The following is a 24398-nucleotide window of genomic DNA, read 5'->3' on the forward strand; positions in this document are numbered from 1 at the left end:
AATAAGAAGAGAACTGGGTGAAAAAGGCTATCCTATTGATGACTTTCAAATGATCAGCATTATTATTAACTCATTGAACTATGAATGGAAAGATGCTATTACCAAGATTAATCAAGTGCCCATTGCTCAACACACAGTGGATCATGTATGCAGAATTTTAACCGAATAAGAGGCACTTATGCAAGCCGTGCCACATTTGAGAGGACCACCTGCATCAAGAGCTCCAGCAAGGCATTCCTTCCGTGAAAGAGCCTATGTTCCAAGGATGCCAAGATGTTACATCTGCAATCATGTGGGACATGCCACCCGGGATTGTCCCCAACAATTTCCAGCGCCCGCCACGTACCAGCCCAGAGGAACAGATTCCAGAGGAGGCAGAGGTAGAAGCAGATGACAAGGTTGTGGTCGTGATCCCAGGCATGATCCCCAAGCTCCACTTGCCACATTGGTTTTAACCAACGATCCACAACCTCAACCAGAGTACGACAGACGACTTCTTTGGACTTTGGACAGTGGAGCAGTATTACATGTTACCTATAGAAAAGAGCTTTATACAGAGATGCACGAGCCTGAACCTGAACTTCATGAGCTTTACTCTTTTTCAAATCATTCTGTTCAGGTTATGGGAAAAGGAACTGTTTATCTTGAAGAGCTTGATGCATTTATTCCTGATGTTTATTATGTACCATCAGCTAATAGTAATTTGCTTAGTCAGAGCCACTTCTCTAGGGTATCAAAATTCCAGGTTCATCTTCTTAAAAAGGCAAGTTATGGAGTTAAAGATGGAGATATTGTTGCTGAAACCATGTTGATTGGTGGTGTTTATTACTTAAAGCCAAAGTCTAAGCAGCAAGAACAGGCAAGTATACAAGATCCAAAAAGGGGGAGTGCAGGCCCAGGGAGAGATGTCCCAGAGAGAGATCCTGTTACTATTTCAAAGGCTCCTAAAGCTAACAGGAAGACAAATAAGATACAGGTTGCTCACGGCAAGCCTGAGGTTCCTAATAAACATGTTAATGTTGAGAATTCACTAACTGGTAAACCTTTGCATTACAGGTGTATTCATAAGTGGCATAGAAGATTGGGTCATGCCAGTTTCCGTGTTCTGAAGAAGATGCCAGAGTTCGCAAGAGGTTTGGATCTAAAGGGGTGTAAGGTGTTCATGGATTGTGCTGTCTGCAAAAAATCCAAATCCAAAGCAGCAGCAATTCCAAAGTGCGCTACACGCCTGTCAACACGCATTTTTGATTTGGTACACACTGACATAGTGGGTCCTTTTACACCAATTGGTTGTAAAAGATATTTCTTGACAATTGTTGATAATTACTCTAGATATGGATATGTATTTCCTATGAAAGAAAAATCTGAGACTTTTCAGATCTTTAAAGACTTTGCCGCTCTTGTATATACCCAACACGAAGTCAGCATCACCAGAATTCAGAGTGATCACAGTGCTGAATTCATGTCTCAGCATTTTCAGGACTGGATGCGTAAAAATGGCATACTACACCAGACCTCAGCTCCTTACACTCCGGCTGAGAATGGAGTGGCAGAACGCAGAAACGAGGTTCTGCAAACAATGATGTGTTGCCGTCTCCCATACTAGGGTGAGGCTATTAAATATGCTAATCATATCATCAACCGTACTTGGAGTAGTGTAATAAATCAGACCCCTTATTTCATGTTATATGGACACAAGCCTGATCTCATGCATCTCCATATTTTTGGTTCATACGCTATGGTGAATATTCCTTTAGCTCAAAGAAAGAAAGGGGGTCCTGCAGCAAAAAGAATGAGATTTATGGGTATTGATGATAATTCAAAATGGAGCAAATACATCGACTCTTTTCATGTAATAGTGATTTCACAATCCTCTACTTTTGAGGAAGATGCTGACTGGTCCAGGATTCATTCTAACGATCCTGGAGTTTATTTTCCTAGAGATGATGCTGCTAATGCCACACAGCCTGATGATCAAGATTCACAGGCGAATGTTCCTTCCACAAGTTCTTTTCAACCTACTGTTCCGTCTTTGCAAGTCACTGATGCTGCCGCTGGCGACGATGATGAAGACGATGATGAAATAGAAGAAGAATGGACGGTTGTTCCGAGACGTTCCAAGAGGACCACAAAGGGAATCCCTCCAAAACGGTATTCGTGGCAAGTAACGAAAACACCTTTACCTTTGATTTGTAATGTTACACTTCCTCCTGATATGTTCACACAAATCAAACATCTTCCTGAATCAGAGCAAGATAAATGGTATGAGGCAATGCAGGCTGAAATGGACAGTCTAAAGAAACTTCAAGTGTTTACGCCTGCAAGCCCTCCAGCAAAGAAAGTTATTGGCACTCGATGGGTCTACATAATTAAAAAGAAGCCAAATGGTGAGTCGTTGTATAAGGCTAGACTTGTAGCCCAGGGTTTTTCTTAACGTTATCCTGAGGACTACACAAATACTTATTCACCCACAGTGCGGACTGAGAGCGTGAAAATCGCCTTAGCCACTGCAACTATCCTTGGTTTAGAGGTTTTCCAGTTTGATGTTGAAACGGCTTATCTACACGCTGATCTAGATGAAGAAATTTATGTGAAAGGTCCTCCAGGTTTCCAACAAAAGGAAGGGGATACTTGGTTTCTACACAAAAGTCTTTATGGTCTGAAACAGTCTGGTTTAATGTGGTACTTATGTCTTTCTGATAAACTAAATTCAATGGGCTTTATTAAGTCCGAAACAGACAAATGCGTGTTTACTAAAAGATCTGATAATAGGTATGAGATAGTTCTTGTTTATGTTGATGATATTGTTTATATTGGTCCAAATATGCAGATGAGTGAGAATTTTGCTAAAGCTTTACAAAAGTATTTCACATTGAAGTCTTTAGGATATATTAACACTTATTTGGGTGTTCAAGTTGTCAAAACTCAGAAGGGGTTCAATCTCACACAAGAAAATAAAATTGAACAACTTTTGCATCACTGCAACATGGAGGATGCTAAAACAGTGAGTATACCCATGCAAACCGATTTTCACAACTTGGCACATGAACCAAGTCCTGAGTTTGAAGATCAAACACTTTATTGCTCAGTCATTGGGTCGCTGCTGTATATTAGTAGTTGGACTAGACCCAACATTTCACTTGGTGTTAATCTCCTATCACGACACGTAGGCAAGGCAAAACAGTTTCATTGGACATGTGTTAAAAAATTATTGAGATACTTAAAGCACACTAAAAACATGAAGTTATTATTAGAACCAACACATACTGACTATGCAGAGTTATGTTGTTATGCAGATTCTGATTGGGCGAGCGATAAGAAATCACGTAAGAGTACTTCAGGTTATATGATATTCTTCAATGGATGTCCTGTGTACTGGCATGTGCGCAAACAGAATTTTGTTTCTTGTTCATCTACTGAAGCTGAATATGCTTGTGTTTCAGATGCATGTAATTCTCTAACGTGGTTTGATGCTTTAGTCACAGATATCTGGACACAGCCGATTCGACCGATCACTGTGATGGAAGATAACGAATCTGTGGTTTGCATATCTGAAACACGCTTTACAGGTTCTAGGTCTAGACACATTGACATCCGTTATCAAAATATAAGACAAGTAGTTAAACAAAGTTTTGTAAAATTACAGTATGTGCCTACACATGATCAGATTGCTGATATGCTGAACAAGCCACTTCCTGCAGCCCAGCACGAGAATCTGTGTAAGAAAATGTGTCTTATTTGAATTCTGCCTAACTGACAAAAGAAGGGGATGTCACTGTGTTTTTTTAGTTTTTGTCAGTAAGCTCGTTGCAGTCTGTTTCTTTGCAAGTTGAATTGTTATCTTATCATTGCAACCATGGTGAGTGTCACATGTTCAGCCATGTATTTTGTTTGGTTTTATATTTATTACTGTGTGCGCATGTCCAAAACAAAAGTTTCTTTCTCTTTCCTTTCCTTTGTGCTCTCTGGTGTGATAGACATGTAGTCATGAGTCTTTCTGTGTTTTTACAAGTTTCTTTGTAAGTAAAAGGTTTATGGTAGAATATATGCTTCGGGTTTTCTTTCTTTTACCTGTTGTTTATCATGCATCAAATGAACCATGGTTCATCGCCCTCTGATAGAGTTTTGTTTATTTACTCTTCTGACACTCCTGAGGCCCAACATCATCTACTCTCAACTAACTCACTTCCCAAGACTGGGGATCTGTTCCTGATCTCAGTGTCATCCCTTCTGGGAAGTTCCCAGAAGTTCTTCAGCATTAGTTCTCAGTGCCATCAAAAGATGGTATCTATAACCACTTCCTCACTCTCTTAACAAAACACTTGTATCCAGTCCCACCAATGGGACCTACCTTCTCACATTACACACACATTTACCATTCTCCACCTCCAGTTCTCACCCAGGGAAGGAATTGGTACAATCCATACAACAGTTAGTGTGTAACCACAATTGACGTTTTAAAACCAGCAGAAAAGGCAAGAAAGCTTTTACAGAGAAGGGACCCACAGCCAGCAGAAATACCAGTCAGCTGCTAATATCACCTTCATTTAGCCACAGTCACACACAAATATTGGAGATTTGGAAAGTCCTTGATGCAAAACCCGCAAAAAGCACAGAGAGCCTGCACATTGAAGTATCAACAGCTCTGGCGTCAAAGATCCCTGGAGCCCTCAAAATGTGATAATCACCAAGCGGACTGTCCCGTCACTAGCTCAAACCACATTATCCTTACCATTACCATGGTCCTCCTCTCAGCCATTTCTCACAAAAAAAAATCTCTGTCAAGAGTAGAAATCCACAGAGGGAGGCATATCTGTGAGGATGCTTCTGCAATACCAGCAACACCCCACCTCCCCATACATGGCTACATCTGTCTGGATCCAGGTCTCAGTTCAGGTTGATAGATCAGCAAGCAGTTGGCCAAAAAAGAGAATACATTCATGCACAGCACATAGAAGAAATTTACTATAATATGTATTCATCATATTTTCATACTGTAAGACAAAGGGCACAATACAGACAGTTCTCAACTTACAACCAAGTGTTTAGTGACAGTGGTACTGAAAAAAGTGACTTAGGAATGTTTTTCACATTTACGACCATTGTAGCATTCCTCATGGTCACATGATCAAAATTCAGATTCACTTAACAACCATGTTACTAATTTGACAACTTCAATGTTTCACTTAACAATTGTGGCAAGGTTGTAATGCTAAACTCATTTAGCAACTGTCTTGCTTAGCAATAGAAATTTTGGACTCAGATGTGATCTTAAATCGAGGACTACCTGTATAACATAACTTTCTTTTTCATCTGACTGGAAACATGAGTATCCTTTAGAAAAAGAATATGCTTATTCTTCTGTTCACAGAACTTTCTCAGAAATCTTCATTTGTTCAATGGCTAGTTCATTGTCAGTTCAATATATAGCCATAAGGGTTGCATCTCTTATTTAAACAGATCAAAACATGATGGCTGTGAGATTACATTTGGCTTGAAGTTTATCACTATAATTTCATTATAGCTAAGATATTGTAATTTATTATTAGTACAAAAAGATATTGCATAGATGTGAAAAATCTCTTTAATTCATATTCAGAGCCTCTTCCAAATTAATGAATGATGTATCTTTATCCAGAGTCTAGTAAAATGTTTATGAGAAGGTTAGTTTTTCTAGTATCAAACAAAACATAAAACAAAACAAAAAGATACATTGATGAATAAATTGAAACAAGTAGAATTAGGACCCAGGCAGAACCTGAAATTGGATTTAGAACAAAATATTAAAGTGTTTCACAGTCAAATGGAAAATTCATAAGGAGATAAAGGTTGCCAAATAGAAATATTTTGAAAAAAAGTAATGAAACAGATAAATTTTGGCATATTAGCTGCAGAGGAAAAAAATGTTACTTTGATTTGGATTGGAAGAAAGTATGTCTCATCTCCAGAGATGATGAACTAATTTGTTACTTATTCTCTATTATACAAAAAGGTACCAAATCTGGAGAAAATTGAGGACTACTTAAATATAACACAGTCATGTAATTTATATGTCAACAAAAAGAAGATAAAATAAGCAATATAAATTAATAATAATAATAATAATAATAATAATAATAATAATAATACAGACTGTGAAAACAGAGAGCATTATAAAAATAACAGAAACAAATGCAGAATATAAGGAAAAATGGCTGGATGACAGATTAAATAGATGGAAAACCAAAGCTTTGCATGGACAGCATTTGAAAAACATTGAAGGAAAATGTGATACCAACTTGACATGGGCATGGCTTAAGATGGGAACCATCAAGAAAGAAGCAGAAGGCTTAATACTGGCTGCTCAAGAATAAGCAATACAAACTAATGCCATGACAGTGAAGATACAAAAATCTACTGACAATCCAAATTGCCAATTTTGGAACGACAAAGTTGAAACTGTTTCACATTTAATATGTGAGTGCAGCAAAATCGCGCAAATTGATGACAAAGCTAGACATGACCGAGTTGCTAAACTAATCCACTGGGCATTGTGTAAAAAATACGACTTGCCTGTGTCTGAAAAGTCGTGGGAACATAGGGTGGAAAAAGTTGTCAAGAATGAGAGGGTGAAGATCTTGTGGGACTTCCAAATACAGACAGATCGCCATTTGGAAGACAACATGCCAGATATCGCAGTCATAGAGAACCGAAGCATACAGTTGATTGATATCGCTGTACCAGGTGATGCCAGAGTCAAAGAAAAAGAACTGGAAAAAATTACGAAGATGTGGAAGAGCACTGGGCCCAGAACAGAGCCCTGGGGCACCCCACTACACACATCCCTCCAGGTAAATGCAGTTCCATTGAGGACCACACGCTGAGTACAGCTGGTCAGCCAGCTACAAATCCATCTGGTGGTGATGCTGTCATCTGGTGGTGATCTGTGGTCTACTTTATCAAATGCCTTACTGAAGTCCAAGTAAATTATATCCACAACATTCCTCTTGTCCACTAATTCTGTCACCTGGTCAAAGAATACAATAAGATTTGTCTGGCATGATCTGTTTTTGACAAACCCATGTTGGCTTTTAGTAATGACTTTGTTTGCCTCTAGGTGTTCACTGATTTGTTGCTTGATTATCTTTTCCAAGATCTTCCCACATATTGAGGTCAGGCTGATAGGTCTGTAGTTTCCTGGATCTATTTTTTCCCTTTTTTGAAGATGGGAACTACATGAGCTCTTTTCCAGTCCTCTGGTAGTTCCTCAGTGCTCCAGGATCGTTCAAAAATATATTTCAGTGGTTCTGAGATCACATCTGCCAGTTCCTTGAGAACCTTGGAGTGTAATCCATCTGGTCCTGGTGATTTGAACTCGTCTAGGCTGGACAGGTGCTCACCATTTTCTTTCCTGTCTTAACTTGTGTTTCTATTCTATTTTTATGGTACTGTTTTTGATAGGTTGGACTGTTTTTTCCCTTTGTGTAAAGACAGATGCAAAAAATGAGTTAAATAGTTCTGTTTTCTCCCTGTTGCTTGTCACCTTCTTGCCACTTTCCCCCAGTAAGGGACCAATCATTTCCTTAACTTTTTTCTTGTTTTTTTCATGTTGTTATTTTTGACTTTGGTTGCAAGCCTTATTTCATTTTGAGCTTTAGCTTTCCTCACTTCATCTTTGCAGGCTTGGACTATTTGCTGATATTCTGCTTTAGTTATGTACCCCTCTTTCCACTTTTTATACTTGTCCTTTTTATCTTTCAATTTATCAGACAGTTCTTTATGCAGCCATGCTGGTTTCTTTTGAGAGCTGTTATTTTTCTTCTTTGTTGGTATTGTGCTAGACTGGGCTTTTATTATCTCAGTTTTCAAATTTCCCAAGCTTCTTGGGTTGTTTTCCCCTTGAGGATTCTCATCCATGGAATCCTTCCCAAGCTCTCTCTTAAGTTTATTAAAATTAGCTCTCTTAGTCCAAGACTCTAGTTTGACTGTCTTCTATTGCTTGTGCTTTCATAATGTTCCTGTGGCTTCAACACCTTCTATCATTTCATCTCTGTTAGTGAGGATTAGATCCAATATGGCTAATCCCCTAGTTCCCTTCTCTACTTTTTGGGAGACAAAGTTCTCTGCTAGGTTTGTCAGGAATCTGTTTGATCTTCCACTTGGTGCAGAGTTTGTCTCCCAGTTGATGTCAGGGTAATTATAGTCCCCCATTACTATTGTGATGTATTTCCTACATAGCTTAGTTAACTGACTAGCAAAATGTCCCATCTATTTCCTCTATTTGGTTGGGTGGCCTATTGCAGGACTTTTCAACCTTTTCATCCATTGTACCACTTTTAGGATAAGGCAATATCCGAGTACCACCAGTCATTTAGCAAGGTGTCAAAAATTTGATGACCCAAAAAAAGGAAAAAAATATTATAAAGTATAGGTATTTGAAGTTGAATAAATTTGAAGTTGAATAAATTTCTAGGGCAGGATGGCTTTTGTGCAATACTGTATATTATAAGACTTTTAAAGAAATCTAGATGAAACTATTAACCCTGGTAATGAATGGAATATAGCTTCAAGTACTTCCTTCTTGTAGCAACAGGCTTTTACCTCTTTGATCTACAAAGAGGGGAATTATCCAATTTATCCAGTCATACAGACTAGCACTTTATTGAATATAGATTACAATCTTTTTATAGCTATGCTTGCAAAAAGGTTGAATGGCTTTTTAACTGATCTAATATATCCTGATCAGACAAGATTTGTTCCAATGAGTTATATGAGAGACAATATCAGATATATTTTGAAAGCTATCAATAAATCAGAAAAACAAGAAAATGGCTATTATTTTTATTGATAGGGAGAAAATGTCTGTTAGAGTGGAATGGGCCTTCATATTCATATAGATACAAAACATTTATAATGAAGAAGCCAAGTTAATTGAAAATGAATTTTTACCACAAATCTGTAGAATAATGAAAGGGACAACACAAGGTTACTCTTGTTCTTGTCTTATCTTGTTTTTTGTATTAGAACCATTGGTAATGAAGATACTGCAAAATAAAATTTCAAGAATTAAATTGGCAAACCAAGAACTTACATTAAAATTATATGCCATTTTTCTTTTTCTTATGCTTGCCTATTCAAAGGATGGGTACTTGGATCAATAATGGAGCATGAATTGTAAGCTACCCAAAATGATTGAGATGGGTGGCTATAGAAATTGGATGGATGGATGGATGGATGGATGACAATATGGTTTAGTATCTGGATATTTGATTAAGTAGACAGATGTGATTACATAATATTTATCTGAAGAAAAAAAGCAATATATGAAGCAAGCAGGCTTTAGTATCATTCTGAAAGTAATTAAGGACTTGAGAATTTTTTCAAGCTAAAATAAAGATTTATTAAGAATAAGTATGCACAAATTTAGAAAATAAAATGGTGGATATTTTTAGATGGAGAAAAATAAATTGTCCTCATGAAGAAGTGTATCAGCAGTAAAACTAGATATTTTATCAAGAATTAACTTTCTATTTCAAATAGTTCCAATAAGAAAATAAAAAAACAAATGGCAGAGACAAATAAGTAGTTTTTGTTGGTCAAATAAAATACCAAGGATTAAATTTAGGGTCCTGCAAGGTATAAAAGAACGAGGTTGACAAGCAGTAACAAATCTTAATATAGGCCACTAAACTAGTGTTTTAACTTGGATTTCAGATTGGATCTATTATGGTGATGTTATTTCAATACAGCAGAAGCCTTACATCTATATTTTTTGTTCTATATAAATACCAACATATAGCATGTAAGAGATTGTTTGATTATAGGCACTGCATTAAAAAGTTTGGAATAAATATTTCACCTAAGCAGCAGAATTGCTGATTAATTGTCTCCGAACTTCATTTTTAAGTAATAATTTCTTCTTCCTTCCAGAAGGGGGCTTAATTATGGGTTCACTTTTTTACTCACTTTTAATGATGAAATTATTGCAGCTTTTCAAAATCACAAGGAAAAATAGTGAAGAGAAAATAGAAAATAAAGTGATCTTCACAGGCAACAGGAATTGAACAATGAAGATGAAATTATGAGACTATTAATTAATGTTCTGGTTTGAAGCAATATCAGCAGAGATAAAAGCTGCAGATCTTATTAAAGACCCAGCAACCTTAACCCTCTTAGTAGCTGTTTTGCTAGTCCATTTAAGAGAAGTTAATTTTGTAATTGCATTTTAAACCTGTAATTTCATTTTAAATGTAAATTGCAACATAGCTTAGCTAGACTTTAGGGCAGGGTGGGGGAAACAGAACAACAATTAAAAACCGTATAGAGGGAAATTACTTTTTAAAAAAGAATTATTGCAAATTTTATTATTTAAAACTTTGGACAAGGTGTTAACGGTCTGACATTCCTTCTGAGCGTTCTATGACAAAAAAAGCCCTGTATACCAGACCATCTTATTTGTCTCTTGAGAAATCTATATGCGGGCCAAGAAGCAACAGTGAGAACTGGACACGGAACCACTAATTGGTTCAAAATTGGGAAAGGAGTCCGGCAAGGCTGTATACTGTCGCCTTGCCTATTTAACTTATATGCAGAGCACATCATGAGAAAGGCAGGGCTAGATGAATCAAAAGTTGGAATTATGATTGCCGGAAGAAACATCAACAACCTAAGATATGCAGATGATACCACTCTAATGGCAGAAAGTGAAGAAGAACTAAAGAGCCTCTTGTTGCGGGTGAAGAAGGAGAGTGCAAAAGTTGGGTTGAAACTAAACATTAAGAAAACCAAGATCATGGCATCCGGCCCTCTCAATTCCTGGCAAATAGATGGGGAAGAAATGGAGGTAGTGAAAGATTTTATTTTCCTGGGCTCCAAGATCACTGCAGATGGGGACTGTAGCCAAGAAATTAAAAGACGCTTGCTCCTTGGGAGGAAAGCCATGGCAAATCTAGACAGCACACTAAAAAGCAGAGACATCACCCTGTCAACAAAAGTGCGTATAGTCAAGGCTATGGTCTTCCCAGTTGCAATGTATGGCAGTGAAAGCTGGACCATAAGAAAGGCTGAGCGCCAAGAATTGAAGCCTTTGAACTATGGTGCTGGAGAAGACTCCTGCGAGTTCCTTGGACTGCAAGGCGATCAAACCGGTCAATCCTAGAGGAAATCAACCCTGACTGCTCTTTAGAAGGCCAGATCCTGAAGCTAAAACTCAAATACTTTGGCCACCTAATGAGAAGGAAGGACTCACTGGAGAAGAGCCTAATGCTGGGAAAGATTGAGGGCAATAGAAGAAGGGGACGACAGAGAATGAGGTGGCTGGATGGAGTCACTGAAGCAGTAGTCATGAGCCTAGATGGACTCCAGAAGGTAGAGGACAGGAAGGCCTGGAGGAACATTGTCCATAGGGTCACGATGGGTCGGACACGACTTCGCAACTAACAACAACAATATACATACACATATATACATTTTATGTACATATCATTTATATACAGTTATACAATATTCAATCTTATCAACCACCTTATTCTAGTAATATGTGAAATCAGCATCCTGTATATCTCTATTGAGACCTTCCTTTCTGTTCCCACCATAGGTAAAACTTATTCCAAATTTTTTAATAATCTGACTGATCTTTATTTTTTATTTCCAAAGTTAACTTGTCCATTTCTGCGCACGTCCAAATTTTATTTATCACTTCACTCTTGTCAGGTATTTCACTATTTTTCCATTTCTGGGCGAACGTCATTCTCGCTGCTGTGATGATGTGTATCATTATATATAACTCTTCTTTGGTATATTTCTCTTTTGTTATGCCAAGTAGGAAAAATTCTGGTCTATAATCTACTCTCTGTCCTGATATTAGGAATGCATTGACTTGCTTAATAACTGTGTTGTTTACTTAAAAACTGCCAAAAAAGGGTCAGAAAATTGGGCTGGTTACATGGGTGCCTTGACTTACAACCATCACAATCTACGGTAGAAGTTTGGGCCTCAATTATAATTGTAAGTCGAGGACCACTTGTAGTTGCTTTGCATGACATCTCACAGAGCAGTTTCTCCCTCCCCTTCTCTTGGCCTTGTGTATGTTTGATTCCTCTTGCACTTCCTCTTTGCTAGGTTTCTCAGATCCAGTCAGCTCACCTGCAGCTCAGCTAGACATAGTCCATTCCTATTTGACTCACCCCTGGTGCTTCTCATCCCTTTGGTCTTGATTTTCCCTAACAAATCAGAGTTATCTCCTGCTTCTCTGTCTTACTTGCTTTCTTACTTTTCTCTAGTCATAAAGTGAGTCTCTGTGTGGTGGAGAACCTGTCACTTTGCACTCATAACTTTTATTCATTTTTCTCAAGCGCAGTTTTGTTCCTTTCTAACCCATATAATAGCCTCTCCTTCATTTTAGAAGTATTCTAATTCCATGATGTCCTTTCAGGTTTCACTTTGTTTGGTAAGAAGCCCCCATCTTCCTTCTTTGTACCAAAGCATCCTTATTTCTTTCCCTATCAGGCCCTGGAATCAAATTCATATCACATAAGTACTTTCCTTGCTTTTCATAGCAAAGTCTAAACAGTTCATACCCATTTTCTTCATTTCAACTACTATATGATACATGATGAATAATGATGTGGTCATCCATAGCATCCATGCACAGTAAATGGGTTTAAATGAACTGTTTTGGTAATGTTAGATTAGCAATAGTAATAGCACTTAGACTTATATGAATGAATGAACCTTTATAATCAAAGTACAACATGTGTACGGTGAGATTGGCTGAGCCTCTCTTCGTGCCCCCCCCCACAACTCACAGTGACAACAAACCCACCATCTTGTGAGCTAATTGCACAACACACCAGCCTCACAAGTCAATCATACATAAAGTTATTTCCTGTTCAGGAGCCTGACAGCCCATGGATGGAAGCTGTTCTTCAGCCTGTTGGTACGGCTGGCTATACTTCTGTATCTCCTACCCGATGGTAGGAGACTAAACAGGTACTGGCCAGGGTGTGAGTCATCCCTGAGAATTTTCCTCACTCTTCCAAGGCAGCAAGCCCTGGCGATGTCATCCAGTGGTGTCAGGGGACAGCCCACGATGTTTTGTGCTGTGCTCACCACCTTCTGTAATATCTTCCTATCCACAGCTGTCAGGCCAGCATACCAAAGCACAATACAGTATGAGAGGACGCTCTCTATAGTAGACTGGTAAAAGAAGGTCATTAGTCATTGTTCTACCCTGTTCTTCCTCAAGACCTGAGGAAGTGGAGTCTTTGTTGGGCCTTGCTGGCCACCTGGGTTGTATTAACTTTCCAGGTAAGATCCTCACAGAGGTAGACTCCCAGGAATTTGGAGGAGTCTCTCTCCACACAGCCCCCCCCCCGATGTAAAGTGGGGCAGGTTCCTCTCTTTTCCTCCAAAAGTCTAGGACCATCTCTTTTGTCTTGCTGATGTTCAGGTGCAAGTTGTCATCTCCACCTGTAATAAGATGCACTACGGTGGTATCATCTGTGAACTTAATTATCATAGTGGATGGGTCAGATGATACACAATCGTATGTGTACAGTGAGTACAGGTAGGGGCTAAGCACGCAGCCCCTACCTATGCCACTTCATAGTGCTTTACAGCCCTCTCTCAGTGGTTTATGGTTCAGCATATTGCCCCCAACAATCTGAGTCCCCATTTTACCAATCTTAGAAAAATGGAAGACTTGAGCCAGTCAGGATTGAACTCCTGGCAGTGAGCAGTGAGTTGGCCTGTAATACTGCATTCTTACCATTTGTGCCACCCTGGCTCATTCCATTTATTTATTTGCTAGATATGGGTCTTCTTTCCTGTTGTAAGTATAAAGCAGAGTGCATAAGTGTAGTGTATGCTGCTAGCATACACAGGAAATGCCAGCGCAGCAGGGGGGTGGTCAGCTCCAGGCGATAACCGCTGAGGCGGGAAAAGCCGGACGGAGCAAGTTTGACAGCCCCGGCATGGTCAGCTCTGGCGGGAAGCCAGGGTTTAAACCTATTGGCCACATGCACTGGCGGGAAGCCCAGGTTCAATTCTATTGGCCATCAGTCACCTGGGCAGGTATAAGAAACACCAGGTAAACCCCTTTGCCCCAGATTCATTCCTGATCCGAATAAAAGAAATACTACCCAGCTCAAGTGTCCGTCTCTCTGTGCGACCACGCGACTTTGCAATAAGTGTTCCTTACTTCCATTTTTCTCCACACATCAACTTGGAAAGTTAAATTAGACTGAGATGGAGTGACTGTTCCAATATCAGCTAGTGAGAATCAGCAGCTAAAGATAGATTTATCTGAGCCTGGATCTTTCTACTTCTTGATCACTACCCCATTATGGCACAGTATCAATATGATACAAATTATCTCAACAAATATTCATAAACATGCTGCTGTTGGCACTGTTGCATGTTGAATGTAATCAGTGGTGGACCTTCAGAGAATTTTCCTATCTATTATAACCAGGGCTTTTTTTCTCATAGAACGCCCAAAACGGAGTTCCGGCACCTTTTTTGGATGGAACCTTGTAGGGTAGGCAAGGCAGGTTGTATGACATGTGTGAGTTCCGGTACCTTTTTCTTTTACAAAAAAGCACTGATTATAACATCTTTACTTTTCTGCTCCACTGAAACCCTACAGGCTGTGCAAGAGAAGTCACAGGGTTAACTATTGTATTTTTCCCACATAATAATGCTTAGTATACGTCATCCATCACAACAGCATTGTAAACACTATCATTATAGATACTTGAATGCTCTGGTTTTGCATTATTGTAGAATTCCCCTCAGCTAAGATTTATACTTTTGGACCAGAAAAAAATCAATTTTAAAAAATGGAGTTTAATTTCATTTATTTATTTATTTTATTAAATTTATATACCGTACCAAATTGGTAAATTTATTTACCAAAGTGAAAGGTAATTTTTTGGTCCTAATATAGATATCTCGTAAAAGTTTTGTGTGACTCTGATTTTTCTACAATCACATCTTCATGATGGAAAATATTCAGAAGATAAGGAAATTATAAAAAAAAATAATTGGCTCATATGGCCATACTGAAAATTTGAAACCCATCTATGAAAGTTTGTTTTCTGTTTCTAAAAACAAAACAATTTTAAAGTTTGTTCCTCTGTTCACAGGACTACAATTTAGTTAGTTAGAAAAAAGCTAAAATGTTAAGCTTTGAAAATTGGAGAGACTATAATTCTGAGCATGTTCCACAGCCTGCAGTACAATCACTGACATAATTATCTTCTCTCTTGGAGGCAGAAGAAAGAAATAATATTTTAATGGTTTCACAGAAACTACAAATGTCAGCAATGGATGTTCTGTTGTTACAGTATTTTTAACCTCTGTGATCTTATCCCCTTACTTCCTGTGGCTAATAAGTCTGCCGGCACAATGGATATTAAAGGGATCCTACATATATTTCCAGATATATCATATCCAAAATTGTAATTTTGTAAGGAATGCATAGTAAATTGTCTAGTTCCTTCATGTTTCTGGTTGTAATTAAAAACATATTGTATTAAATTGCATTAAAAATGGAAAATATTCCCACTTCCTCCATAAAACAGATCTATATTCAATTGTAATTACAGTAAAACCTGTGGAAAATGAATGCCTTTTTACAACTGCTTCTTTGTATTTGGTCATAGGCGGCTTTGTGTGTGTGTGTGTGTGTCTGTGTCTGTGTCTGTGTCTATGTCTCTCTCTCTCTCTCTCTGTGTGTGTGTGTGTGTGTGTGTGTTTTGAATCCTGTCTTTCTTGGTTACAAGCTAGGGATGAGAACCAATGTGGTCAGCCTAGAGAGCTTGATCTGTGCCTGACTAACAAGATGATTAGGGCAGTAAAAGGCAATTCCCCATTTGCTTGTGAAAATAAAATAATTACTTTTGGGTCTTTTCTGAGGAGGTGGGGAGTGCCCGTTCTAAATATCTCAAGGAGCCTCTAGGAAATATTTAGAAGCATGATATAACAACTCAGAAATATATTTGTTTCATCTGTTATTCCTGCTCTGTCTTACTTTGGGGGGACATGAGGAAGAAAAATATGAACCAAAAAAAGAAACCCCATGCAAATAATATACAGGCTATGGTCTCACAAAACAACCCATTTACACAATTTCACCTATTTTTTTTTGATCCCATACAACAGTTTGAACCAACATATATTTGTTATATATTTATTTCATAACCCCTCTCCCCTCCCCGGTAGACTAATAAAGGAGGTGTTGAGGGAGGAGGGTTGTATATTTTAAGGATGGCTCATACTCATATATTATGATACATATATTTGCATATTTGTGTATTTGCATATACATACATGTGCTTGTCTACAAATATCTACTTAAATTGCCTCTAGATGAAGATCAGACCATCCAGTTTTGAGGTAGAACCAGATTGCTAAATAAACTGGTGCATTAAATTCTCTACCACTCAAGACTAAATTGATCATTGTTGGAATAAAAGTCTACTTTTACTTGTTTCTTTTATGGAATTAGGTGGCTTTTAAAATATGTAAATGCAAAAGGATGCCTTCAAGACCTGAATCTCACTTCTGATTACCCCAGTTTCCTGATTGGAATAGTGGTTCCAAACATATGCAATTATCTATTTTTCCCATAAAGCTTAATGGAAGCCCTTGCAAAGAATAGAATAGAATAGAATAGAATAGAATAGAATAGAATAGAATAGAATAGAATAGAATAGAATAGAATAGAATAGAATAGAATAGAATAGAATAGAATAGAATAGAATAGAATAGAATAGAGCTGGAAGGAACCTTGGAGGTCTTCTAGTCCAGCCCCCTGCTTAAGCTGAACCAGCTCTTCCCTGTATACAGCCAATGAAGAGATGTTGCCAAGGGTTTGGGGTTCTTCGGGATCAAGAAATTTAATGTCTAAAATTAATGTAATCTTCTTTCTGCAGACTTTTTCATCTAAGGCAGACATGTCAAACACAAGGCCCGGGGGCCAGATCCGGCCCGCAAAGTAGTTTCATGCGGCCCGCGAAGCCATCCTGGAAACAGTGAGGGAATGGCCCCCACTCCCTTGGCCCTGGCCCAGAGACCCTCCTTCTGCCAGAGACCCTCAGATCTGTCCCACTCCTGCCCAGGCCCCCATAGGCACCCGTGATGCCAACGATGTAGAGCTGGCCACACCCACCCAGTAGGCCATACACACTCTAGCCACGCCCACCCAGTAGGCCACGCCCACCCTGGCCATACCCACCCGGCCCCCTGAGGGCAACTGCAATGCTGATGCGGCCCTCAATGAAATTGAGTTTGACACCCCTGGCAAGTTGTGGTAATAATAGCAGCAATACCCCTGCATCCCTGCCATTCTGGTACCCCACCCCAGCCCACAGTTCTGGAAGACAAGCAACTGCACACTTGCTGTTTGTACTGTACTCCCAAACTGGAGGATGACTGGAGCAAAGCAGAGCAAAGAGGTTCTCTAGAGCCTAGTTGGGAGAGGGGACCCTCTTTCACAGATACCAGCCCTAGTACAGGTCTCATCCATATTATTCATTTGCCTAGAAGCCTCCAAATACTAATTTTGGAGCATCCTAAATAGCAACCAAAATTGTTATTTATTTACATTTAGTGATTGCTACATAAGTTTCTATCTTGGTGAAATTTAGCCCTTTTGTATCTCCAAATCAGACATCAAGCTGGCCATTTGCAGTGAAGGGTTACTCTCTTTCTATTTTCCCCTTATTAAAGGGAATTAAAGTGAGCTGCTTTGGAAGCCAAAAATTAAATAGAAAAGATGCAACAGAGGTGCAGTATTTCTACAACCAGACCCTTTCTTGCATATTGGCTTTGAGAACTTTCACTGCTGCTACCATTTCACCTTTTGCTTCCTCTCTCTCTCTCTCTCTCTCTCCCTCCCCCCTCCCTCCCTCTCTTCCTCTGCTTTCCCTCCAACCTCCCTATGGACTCTTAGGTGCGGGCCAGTGCCATTGCACAGGATGCTGATCAAAACTACGACTATGCTAGCAACAGTGTTATCCTGCACCTGGATGCTGGGGATGAAGTTTTCATCAAGCTTGATGGAGGCAAAGCCCACGGAGGAAACAACAACAAATACAGTACCTTTTCAGGTTTCATAATCTACTCAGACTGAGGCTGGAAAGAAGCTTACTGACTCCCAGCCCCCTGGATTTCTCCATGTGGCAAATTTGGCTGCTGAATCCATTGATACTAATGTCTTTGCATACAGCCAGTCTCCCTCCCTGGGTCATATCAAAGCAGAGTTGGGTCACTTTGTTTTATCCTCTAGTGGGCACTGGGATGACCCAACTGATGATTCAATCACCATCCCCATTTCTTTTACTTTCCATTGTATCGTGAACCACTAAGCCTTTCAACAGTGTTAATATGGAGGATGAAGAGAAAGATAGCCAAGGAGCCAGGGTGAATCTTGAGATGTAGTCTGGAGAATTGATCATCCCATTGCCCTTGAGGGCATTTTCATTTCCATCTTATAGGACTTGTTGAGACATGCTGCATGCTATTTATTGGGAGTAGATTCTATATGTAAGTAAGAGGCTATGGAGGCTTAACCTAATCAGTGTGTATTGCCATCTGACCCTCCCAAGATATATGTACCTTTTTAACCATGTCCAGGGCATCCTTAAGGCTAAACATCTTATCTGAACCTAAAGCAACTACCATTTCCGGATAGCATAAACCAGAATGTGAAACCAATCAGAAATGGTGATTGTTCTGAATTTGGATGAGTTGCTAAATTAATCCATTCAACATAGTTAAAGAATCTTGTGGCACTGGGATAAAATAGTGGCATACATGGTCCTGGAAACCTTTTAAAGTTGTTTAGCATATTGTATGAATGCTCTCATATCTTTATTAGAAGAGGAGATTACTGAAATTTAAAAATATTGTGCATTAAAGTATTACTTTGCCAAGTTTAAAAAGCATATACAAATATTAACCTCCATGAGGGTAGTCCCATGTGATCCTACTTGTTATTGTTCATGTAGTTATTGGTCATGTATAATTGAGTCAGTGGACAGTCATAATCTTGTCTTTCCCAATCCAATCCCTGAGCTGGTGGGGAAATTATTCAAGTTGTCTAATACAAATGGAGAACCCTGGACTGGAGTAAGCTAATCCTTCCCCCCCACACACACACTCCCAAAAAACCCAGTTTCAATCAGGTTAAGTCAATAATCCTATTAAGTATCCAGGATTTCATGCACATGCATTTCTATATGTGTGCAGGTGCACATTTGCACATACAGTATATGTGCATATTATCCAAGCAGGTCTACTATAGGAATAGTATATAACTGTATTGTCCCTCACCTCAGCTTGTGAGTGTTCTTAGATTGAGGTATAACCTCAATTCTTTCTTTGCCAATTGTAATTGAGTCTTTTAATATAATCTTATTTTGTTGAGTTTTTGGAAGGTAAGATGGGAAAGTTGATTTTTCTTACCAAAGGAAGAAAAAAAGAAAAACTCTTATCAGCTTAATTCAAGCTGAGCCCTTCCTTTGGAGTCTCTGTCTCTTCTTCACTGGGTTACTTCCCAGTTGACTGTGGTTTCTTTCTTTTCAGACTGGAAGGGTCTAGGGAGAACAGGGCCCTTTTGGGCTTCCCATCAAGTCTCTGGCCATTAAAATTGGAAAGATCAGAAGAATGATGCAGGGTTGTATGTGTAATTTTCAGACTCAGACATATTTCTCTTTTATATATAATTTGTCATGTTGCCCCTTGCTAATCTTTCTGACCGCAACTTATTTCTTATTTAAAATATGAAAAAAAGATTAACAAAGTAAAGCTTATCAGACCTTCCCCCACTCCCAATGCAGCTTGTATATTGAGATTGGATGGTTAGTGTAGGCCTGAAGTACAGTTTTACTTTCTCTCACACACACTAAAAACTCATTATGCCCACCCTATTGTCTGCACAGACTAATGATGTATACAGGATGGTTGTTATATATATAAAAAAGTCTTGGTAATGTGATCCTGCATTGTTTACCACATGGGCAAAGGAACTTCAGCAGAAAGTGTGGACATTGAGTTTCACAGGTTTTGTAGTCTAAAATTTAACAAGCTGGGTCCATTGACTCAACTCCAGTTGGTTCCTATGCTCAGTGGTGTTCATTGCTGCCACTGTGTGATGCTGCTAGCCACTAGACAGCTGAGCGGTGCACTAGGTGTGATGGCTCAGGTCTTCTCTTCTCTCATCTGGCTTGCAAAATTCCAGAAAAAATTAACAATTGGCTGTTGCAAGTACAAGTCAGGTACAGCACTGCTTATGCTGATCTTAAGTCATAAAACAGATAGAAATACTTCTGAGTACACGAGAAGTGTATTTCTTAGTACTAAAGAGTATATAAAAAGAATTGTCTTACATCAGGAAATAGGAGGCAAGAATTCTAGTTCAAAGAGTACTGTTTTCAGTTGTTTGAGTCTAGACTATCTTAATATAAAGGTTTATTATAGTACAAATGAAATTAAGCAGAAAAAATACCAAATTACATAACATGTTTTATTGCAATTTCCCCTCCCCCCAGAAATGCTTGCATCACTTTAGTTAGTTTTTCAGAGCCTAATCTTTAGAGATGTTTCGGATTATAACTTCCATTGTTTTCTATCTAACATGACTAGAACAGTCCAACATGGAGAGGAACAAGATGAAGAAGACAGAACTATTTCAACTGTGCACAAGCTACTTTATTCCAAGAAATTGTTACCCAGAAAAATAAACAAAAAATTAATGAACTGAGACATTAAGCAAAAATAAAAAGTGCAGTCTTATACAATGTACTATGCTTTCACCACTGAGTTTATTGGAATTTACTGCTAGGTAAAAAGTGTACTATATATAGAAATAGATAGGGTAAATATAACACAATACATAATGATCAAATTAATAAGAATGAAATAGTGAAATACATAAATATATTGAAAATGAAAACGTTGAAATATCCACAATCCTGCATCTCCCTACACAATAATTAAACACTAACAGAAAGCCAGCACAGTTTTCACTTTGAATTGTCCTCATTCATTGAAAATACTGTCTGCATCAAAATTCAGAAATTGCATTTCCATAAGACTGTGTTTAACCTGAAAATCTAAAAGGCTTTACTAGTTTAATGGCAGTGTGCGCAGAGAGATTACTAGTGTGTGTTGTGATGTGAGACATCATTCTTTTTCCTAAAAATCTTTATCAAATGAAGTCAACATACACAGAGCAAACTTAGAATAAAAGATATGGGACTGTTTAGGTTTTTTTTTAATTCTCAATTATTGGCCCTGACAAATTTGGTAAATTAAAAGACATTTCAAATGGTTTATTTTTTTTCACAAGATGAGGTGATAAAAAAATATCTTCATAGTAAATTTTCCTCCATCCATTTTTGGCCAGAAAGTCAGTCCTATTTGTTAGTATATCAATTTTTCATTCACTTTTTAAAGTACTTTTTATGGGCCCCTGACAATCCTCAGATCATACCGCTGCAATTGGGCAGTAAATTGAGCAACACTGGACATATAATTTCCTGCCAGTTTTCTACTGGAAAAAAAGAGAAATATGATGCATAAAGAATTGCCTGGTCTTCAGTCATTTAAATTGATAATTTGAAAAAGAATCCTTGCACCTGTTCCCATGATGTACAAAACATTTCCCCAGAATTTTAGACTGGGCCACTGTGGCCCTTGGTTGCTGAAAAAAAACCTACAAAAAATATTGCTTCATCCCTGATTTTTTTAATGTAAAGATTATATATTCTTAATACTTCATATGTTTAAGTAGTGATAAAGAAAGGGAAGTTCGTGAAAAAGAATTTGTGAGCCTGTTCTTCAGTCCTCTCCTCTGCTATTTCTACTCACACATAGGATCGAAACCACTCCACTGCTTTGGGGGGGAAATATATTTTTTTCTACTTTTAAGCACTGTTTTCTTGTGATTTGGATTTTTCTTGTAAGATGCCTTAGAACTATCTATATTCTAAACAATAGGAGAAAATGTATTTTAAATAAACCAAAACGTCACTGAGAGCCAAGATACACTTCCTGGTTTTGCTGCTGAGGTGGCAAAAATGGAAGTTGCTTACCATCTGTTTGGCCGTATAATATGATTGACGAACCTCATCTGGTTCTGTAGGCCACAAATTATGCAGGTCAGCCATCTAAGTATCTAAGGGCAATGTCAAGTGAGATGATAATTATCCATTTCCTTCCATCGGTGGCATCCACCACCCCTCCTGCTCTTTAGCAGAGCTGCTACCAGTCCCAGAGAACTCAAAAACCACTCCATGCAACAGGAACATAAAATAAACAGTTGGTCCTCCTTCCTCATGCTTTCAGTTCATGTTGTGTGTGTGTGTTTGTCTTGCCATTTGGAAATAGAAAAAAAAAGATCATTTGCTACAGAAAGACCTTCTGTTTGCAAAATTGGCTTTCCTCATTTCCAAAGTCACCCATCTGGCTTTCATGCCTAAGCCAGAACTAGAACTCACAATCTCCTACCAGTGTTTCTCCAAAAATAAGACTCAGTCTTATATTCATTTTTGCTACAAAAGACGCATTAAGGTTTATTTTCCAGTTAGGTGTTATTTTCAGGGAAATACAGTACCAAATGCATCCATCTGACTGATGATCTTCTGGAGCTTATTTTTGGGGTGGGGCTTATTTTTGGGAAAACATGGGTGGTTTCTAGCCTGGTGAATTAACCACTAGGCCAAATGCCAGGAAATAATTGTGGGAGAATTGACCATAATTCACAATAAGCCCAGTTGTGCATAGAGTTAAATTAACCCCATCCTTGTCAATTGCTGAAAAAATAAGCTCCAGTACAGAATTCACTATTATATCACAGTGGGGCAATACCAACTACATTTTCAAAATCCTGATTATCTACAATATCCAAGCCATAATTACTTCTGCCTGTCCCTCTGATGGATAAGGGGCCAGAGATATTCTGAAGGCTTGTGGGTACTGGCCAGGAAAAAGAGCTAATGGGGTGCCAGGGCCCTTCTGGAGAAATGGAAATGGAGACCTGTATTCTTCAAATTTATTCTTTGATCACAAAAAGCCACAATCATAATAAGGATATTTGATTTGGGTCACCAACTTAGATGGCGCATTAGCTGTCTTGTGAAAAATAGGTTAATTCTATTAAGATCAGTCTTTTAAAATTATTTGACTGAACTACTGACTTCTCCGTTGCACAGAGCACCCGACAGAAGAGAAATGTGTTATATATCCAACACACCACTGTCACTTCCTGGTTGTCTGTCTCATCAAATCCATCAAAATGTTTGACCTAATATTGCTGGATCTTTCTTGGTTGTTGGACTAGCGAAACCAGGCAAATTACTAGATGGGCACTGGCCAAATCATACAAATTCACTAGTATAAATTCTAGGGCAGTATAATGCATGTGAGTAGCAAACCTGGAAATTTATAGCATGAAAAAGAGAAAATCCAAGAATAAAATGTTTTCTCTTGTCCAGATTCTGGGATATAAAAAATAAGTTGCACAAAATTTATAAAGTTCATGTTTGAATTATAATTGTATAATTAATCTGATAAACCAGATTCCATGGTCTTATATAACAATTTTGATAACCATACAGTGTTTACAAAGTAAAGCTAATCCAGCCATCCAATCTCCTGACCAATCACAAATTTCTATATGTTGACAGGCTAGAATAACTGGACTAATTGTCCCTTGGCTATTTTCTAATACTCTGAGCCAGCTGGGAGATTTTCAGAGATAAAGAGAGGGAGAAGTAGAGGGAGAGGGAATTGTTACTATAATGGATCAGGATTGGTAACACCATGAATGGGGGGGCATGCCTGTCCCTTTTAATTTCTGCTTCCCCTACCATGGGGAGATGACAACCAAAATGGCTATATATCAGAATGTCTAGAGATGTCCCATTTTTGTAATTCTATAGGGAGGGCAGTTAATCCTTCATAGGTTATTTTCATTGTGCCCAGAAGAATTATTTTAGCCTCAATCCAAACAAACCTGAGGCCTTTTAGGGCTTAATCAACCCCACTCTGTCCCATCACATTAATTAACTGGGTTCATTTTCCTATTGGCACCACATTCATCTGCCTCCCCCCTCCCCCCTCCCCCAACCTAATTAAGTATGTCATATGAACAGGACCTGTGTGAAATATTCACCATGAAAAACTGCTATGCTATCAAATAGCCTATAAATAGCAGTTTCTGCTACATTAAGGGCATTTGGCATTGCTGAGATAGTTGATTTTTAATAATTAGCTAAATGTAAAATCAAAGCTGTGGCTTCAAAAGACACTTATTAATGTGCTGTAGGATTGGCCAATCCTACCTGAAGATACTTGAAAATTGTTTACTCTGTAGCAAATTCTAATCAGTAAAGTTTCCTTGTAGCATATAT

General features: G+C 38.4%; 1 protein-coding gene across 1 annotated transcript in view; it reads left to right on the forward strand.

The window, feature by feature from the left end:
* C1QL1 (complement C1q like 1) overlaps positions 1-18115 on the forward strand; it is a gene marked incomplete at its 3' end in the record, with an annotated part of 64308 nt that extends 46193 nt beyond the window's left edge. The window contains exon 2 of the mRNA XM_081343357.1: positions 17936-18115. Within this exon, the coding sequence (XP_081199483.1) occupies positions 17936-18115 (180 nt within the window). The remainder of the gene's footprint in view (positions 1-17935) is intronic.
* Between the last annotated feature and the right edge of the window lie 6283 nt (positions 18116-24398).

The sequence above is a fragment of the Vipera berus genome (assembly GCF_964194415.1).
Source record: "Vipera berus genome assembly, chromosome: Z".
Classification (NCBI taxonomy): Eukaryota; Metazoa; Chordata; class Lepidosauria; order Squamata; family Viperidae; genus Vipera; species Vipera berus.